At 44.0% G+C, this 5,783-nt stretch overlaps 2 protein-coding genes across 2 annotated transcripts in view; one reads left to right on the top strand and one right to left on the bottom strand.

Moving 5' to 3' along the window:
• Positions 1–5,783, bottom strand: part of LOC311300695 (uncharacterized protein) — a 283,730-nt gene that overhangs the window by 223,493 nt on the left and 54,454 nt on the right. The gene's annotated exons all lie outside the window — the stretch shown is intronic.
• Positions 2,006–5,783, top strand: part of LOC311300702 (uncharacterized protein) — an 11,510-nt gene continuing 7,732 nt past the window's right edge. Inside the window, exons 1-3 of the mRNA XM_084425155.1 lie at positions 2,006–4,079; positions 4,218–5,129; positions 5,532–5,632. Of these exons, the coding sequence (XP_084281281.1) occupies positions 5,597–5,632 (36 nt within the window). The 5' untranslated portion in view covers positions 2,006–4,079; positions 4,218–5,129; positions 5,532–5,596. The remainder of the gene's footprint in view (positions 4,080–4,217; positions 5,130–5,531; positions 5,633–5,783) is intronic.

Below are 5,783 nucleotides of genomic sequence, written 5' to 3'. Positions count from 1 at the left end.
CCTTGATCCATTAGCGCCCGCACTAAAGTGAGTAACCAGGGCCATAACATCATCTCACGCTCTTGTGGCCGGACAATCACTAGGAAGGAACGACCTCATCATGCGCTTCCTTAAATGGGCAATGAGGCCAAACCCTCCGCTACCCCACCTCTGTGCCAATCTGGGACATCTCCACTGTCCTGGAAGCATTGAAGGGTGCCCCGTTTGACCAATCACCAAAGTTAAATTGCCCGTGGTTACAGAATCACCTGCATATCAGGCATATCCATATCATTTAAGTCACGTTATAGCTGTATTTGATGCATATCTTGGTCATGGTTGTCCAGGGAGAGGAACAAGTAATCAAGGATGTTTTTCAAGACCGTGGGATGGAGAATGCATCATTCAGGAACATGTCTGTTAAGGTGGGGTTAAATTAACCTTTATATCAGTTATTTAAAACCTTTTGTCACTTCTTTCACTTGTACTATCCAGTTAAATTGCCCGTGGTTACAGAATCACCTGCATATCAGTTGTGGGTGTCAGTCATTTTTGTTGTGCAGTCATCTCGGACGGTGCTGGAGAAGGAGGTGTGTGATAAAACGAAGAAGCTGAATGCTATGAAACACACCACTGACACACAGAGGCAGCGTTTGGAGGAGTTGAAGCTCCAGTACGAGAGCATGAAGCCCCAGAGCAGAAGCCCTCTGCCTGACAACCAGGAACTAGACGAGGAAAAGGTAGAAACTGTCTTTTTTTCTGTGCATTTTGAATGAACACTGGTGAATCTTACAATTAAAGAACATCATCTCACGCTCTTGTGGCCGGACAATCACTAGGAAGGAACGACCTCATCATGCGCTTCCTTAAATGGGCAATGAGGCCAAACCCTCCGCTACCCCACCTCTGTGCCAATCTGGGACATCTCCACTGTCCTGGAAGCATTGAAGGGTGCCCCGTTTGACCAATCACCAAAGTTAAATTGCCCGTGGTTACAGAATCACCTGCATATCAGGCATATCCATATCATTTAAGTCACGTTATAGCTGTATTTGATGCATATCTTGGTCATGGTTGTCCAGGGAGAGGAACAAGTAATCAAGGATGTTTTTCAAGACCGTGGGATGGAGAATGCATCATTCAGGAACATGTCTGTTAAGGTGGGGTTAAATTAACCTTTATATCAGTTATTTAAAACCTTTTGTCACTTCTTTCACTTGTACTATCCAGTTAAATTGCCCGTGGTTACAGAATCACCTGCATATCAGTTGTGGGTGTCAGTCATTTTTGTTGTGCAGTCATCTCGGACGGTGCTGGAGAAGGAGGTGTGTGATAAAACGAAGAAGCTGAATGCTATGAAACACACCACTGACACACAGAGGCAGCGTTTGGAGGAGTTGAAGCTCCAGTACGAGAGCATGAAGCCCCAGAGCAGAAGCCCTCTGCCTGACAACCAGGAACTAGACGAGGAAAAGGTAGAAACTGTCTTTTTTTCTGTGCATTTTGAATGAACACTGGTGAATCTTACAATTAAAGAACATCATCTCACGCTCTTGTGGCCGGACAATCACTAGGAAGGAACGACCTCATCATGCGCTTCCTTAAATGGGCAATGAGGCCAAACCCTCCGCTACCCCACCTCTGTGCCAATCTGGGACATCTCCACTGTCCTGGAAGCATTGAAGGGTGCCCCGTTTGACCAATCACCAAAGTTAAATTGCCCGTGGTTACAGAATCACCTGCATATCAGGCATATCCATATCATTTAAGTCACGTTATAGCTGTATTTGATGCATATCTTGGTCATGGTTGTCCAGGGAGAGGAACAAGTAATCAAGGATGTTTTTCAAGACCGTGGGATGGAGAATGCATCATTCAGGAACATGTCTGTTAAGGTGGGGTTAAATTAACCTTTATATCAGTTATTTAAAACCTTTTGTCACTTCTTTCACTTGTACTATCCAGTTAAATTGCCCGTGGTTACAGAATCACCTGCATATCAGTTGTGGGTGTCAGTCATTTTTGTTGTGCAGTCATCTCGGACGGTGCTGGAGAAGGAGGTGTGTGATAAAACGAAGAAGCTGAATGCTATGAAACACACCACTGACACACAGAGGCAGCGTTTGGAGGAGTTGAAGCTCCAGTACGAGAGCATGAAGCCCCAGAGCAGAAGCCCTCTGCCTGACAACCAGGAACTAGACGAGGAAAAGGTAGAAACTGTCTTTTTTTCTGTGCATTTTGAATGAACACTGGTGAATCTTACAATTAAAGAACATCATCTCACGCTCTTGTGGCCGGACAATCACTAGGAAGGAACGACCTCATCATGCGCTTCCTTAAATGGGCAATGAGGCCAAACCCTCCGCTACCCCACCTCTGTGCCAATCTGGGACATCTCCACTGTCCTGGAAGCATTGAAGGGTGCCCCGTTTGACCAATCACCAAAGTTAAATTGCCCGTGGTTACAGAATCACCTGCATATCAGGCATATCCATATCATTTAAGTCACGTTATAGCTGTATTTGATGCATATCTTGGTCATGGTTGTCCAGGGAGAGGAACAAGTAATCAAGGATGTTTTTCAAGACCGTGGGATGGAGAATGCATCATTCAGGAACATGTCTGTTAAGGTGGGGTTAAATTAACCTTTATATCAGTTATTTAAAACCTTTTGTCACTTCTTTCACTTGTACTATCCAGTTAAATTGCCCGTGGTTACAGAATCACCTGCATATCAGTTGTGGGTGTCAGTCATTTTTGTTGTGCAGTCATCTCGGACGGTGCTGGAGAAGGAGGTGTGTGATAAAACGAAGAAGCTGAATGCTATGAAACACACCACTGACACACAGAGGCAGCGTTTGGAGGAGTTGAAGCTCCAGTACGAGAGCATGAAGCCCCAGAGCAGAAGCCCTCTGCCTGACAACCAGGAACTAGACGAGGAAAAGGTAGAAACTGTCTTTTTTTCTGTGCATTTTGAATGAACACTGGTGAATCTTACAATTAAAGAACATCATCTCACGCTCTTGTGGCCGGACAATCACTAGGAAGGAACGACCTCATCATGCGCTTCCTTAAATGGGCAATGAGGCCAAACCCTCCGCTACCCCACCTCTGTGCCAATCTGGGACATCTCCACTGTCCTGGAAGCATTGAAGGGTGCCCCGTTTGACCAATCACCAAAGTTAAATTGCCCGTGGTTACAGAATCACCTGCATATCAGGCATATCCATATCATTTAAGTCACGTTATAGCTGTATTTGATGCATATCTTGGTCATGGTTGTCCAGGGAGAGGAACAAGTAATCAAGGATGTTTTTCAAGACCGTGGGATGGAGAATGCATCATTCAGGAACATGTCTGTTAAGGTGGGGTTAAATTAACCTTTATATCAGTTATTTAAAACCTTTTGTCACTTCTTTCACTTGTACTATCCAGTTAAATTGCCCGTGGTTACAGAATCACCTGCATATCAGTTGTGGGTGTCAGTCATTTTTGTTGTGCAGTCATCTCGGACGGTGCTGGAGAAGGAGGTGTGTGATAAAACGAAGAAGCTGAATGCTATGAAACACAACACTGACACACAGAGGCAGCGTTTGGAGGAGTTGAAGCTCCAGTACGAGAGCATGAAGCCCCAGAGCAGAAGCCCTCTGCCTGACAACCAGGAACTAGACGAGGAAAAGGTAGAAACTGTCTTTTTTTCTGTGCATTTTGAATGAACACTGGTGAATCTTACAATTAAAGAACATCATCTCACGCTCTTGTGGCCGGACAATCACTAGGAAGGAACGACCTCATCATGCGCTTCCTTAAATGGGCAATGAGGCCAAACCCTCCGCTACCCCACCTCTGTGCCAATCTGGGACATCTCCACTGTCCTGGAAGCATTGAAGGGTGCCCCGTTTGACCAATCACCAAAGTTAAATTGCCCGTGGTTACAGAATCACCTGCATATCAGGCATATCCATATCATTTAAGTCACGTTATAGCTGTATTTGATGCATATCTTGGTCATGGTTGTCCAGGGAGAGGAACAAGTAATCAAGGATGTTTTTCAAGACCGTGGGATGGAGAATGCATCATTCAGGAACATGTCTGTTAAGGTGGGGTTAAATTAACCTTTATATCAGTTATTTAAAACCTTTTGTCACTTCTTTCACTTGTACTATCCAGTTAAATTGCCCGTGGTTACAGAATCACCTGCATTTCAGTTGTGGGTGACAGTCATTTTTGTTGTGCAGTCATCTCGGACGGTGCTGGAGAAGGAGGTGTGTGATAAAACGAAGAAGCTGAATGCTATGAAACACACCACTGACACACAGAGGCAGCGTTTGGAGGAGTTGAAGCTCCAGTACGAGAGCATGAAGCCCCAGAGCAGAAGCCCTCTGCCTGACAACCAGGAACTAGACGAGGAAAAGGTAGAAACTGTCTTTTTTTCTGTGCATTTTGAATGAACACTGGTGAATCTTACAATTAAAGAACATCATCTCACGCTCTTGTGGCCGGACAATCACTAGGAAGGAACGACCTCATCATGCGCTTCCTTAAATGGGCAATGAGGCCAAACCCTCCGCTACCCCACCTCTGTGCCAATCTGGGACATCTCCACTGTCCTGGAAGCATTGAAGGGTGCCCCGTTTGACCAATCACCAAAGTTAAATTGCCCGTGGTTACAGAATCACCTGCATATCAGGCATATCCATATCATTTAAGTCACGTTATAGCTGTATTTGATGCATATCTTGGTCATGGTTGTCCAGGGAGAGGAACAAGTAATCAAGGATGTTTTTCAAGACCGTGGGATGGAGAATGCATCATTCAGGAACATGTCTGTTAAGGTGGGGTTAAATTAACCTTTATATCAGTTATTTAAAACCTTTTGTCACTTCTTTCACTTGTACTATCCAGTTAAATTGCCCGTGGTTACAGAATCACCTGCATATCAGTTGTGGGTGTCAGTCATTTTTGTTGTGCAGTCATCTCGGACGGTGCTGGAGAAGGAGGTGTGTGATAAAACGAAGAAGCTGAATGCTATGAAACACACCACTGACACACAGAGGCAGCGTTTGGAGGAGTTGAAGCTCCAGTACGAGAGCATGAAGCCCCAGAGCAGAAGCCCTCTGCCTGACAACCAGGAACTAGACGAGGAAAAGGTAGAAACTGTCTTTTTTTCTGTGCATTTTGAATGAACACTGGTGAATCTTACAATTAAAGAATCGTCCAGGTTTCCTCCCAAAATCAAAAGGAAAAAAAGCAGTAAGAATATTGAGCCTTTTTTCCAGTCAAATCATTTTTGTCCCAATTTCTCCTTACTGTAATTTAAAAAATGCCCACAGTTTTATCACCACCATTATTATTATACAATCTAAACAATTCACGAGAATCAGATTTTTTTGCACATGATAATGAGAATTAGAGTAAAGAAGGTAACTCTGCCATAAGTTTCCCTAAGTGGTCATTCTTCCTGTGTAAATTCTCTTCTTCCTTCTCTCAAGTCTTTCTAAATATGTTAGTTCAAGCAAGAAAATGAATAAACTTGTGTGCTTGTTTTATAGAAATTGCGCATTCTGGAAAACCGATTGCAGAAAGTGCAGCTGAACATCATGAAGCAGAGAACATAATGCGAGAATACCTCAAAGTGAAGGACCAACTACAGGTATCTGAGAAAGAACAGATGAACTGGATTCATGTACAGACTGACACAGCACACACACATAAACCCACACAGATGTGTATTATAAAGCATGATACCCCATATATGTGATGGGGAAAATTTAAGCAATCCAATGTATCCAATGACACTCATC

This window comes from Rutilus rutilus (genome assembly GCF_951802725.1).
Source record: "Rutilus rutilus genome assembly, chromosome: 12".
Lineage (NCBI taxonomy): Eukaryota > Metazoa > Chordata > Actinopteri > Cypriniformes > Leuciscidae > Rutilus > Rutilus rutilus.
Note: the sequence above shows the minus strand (reverse complement) of the source record. Positions and strands in the feature narration are given on the sequence as shown.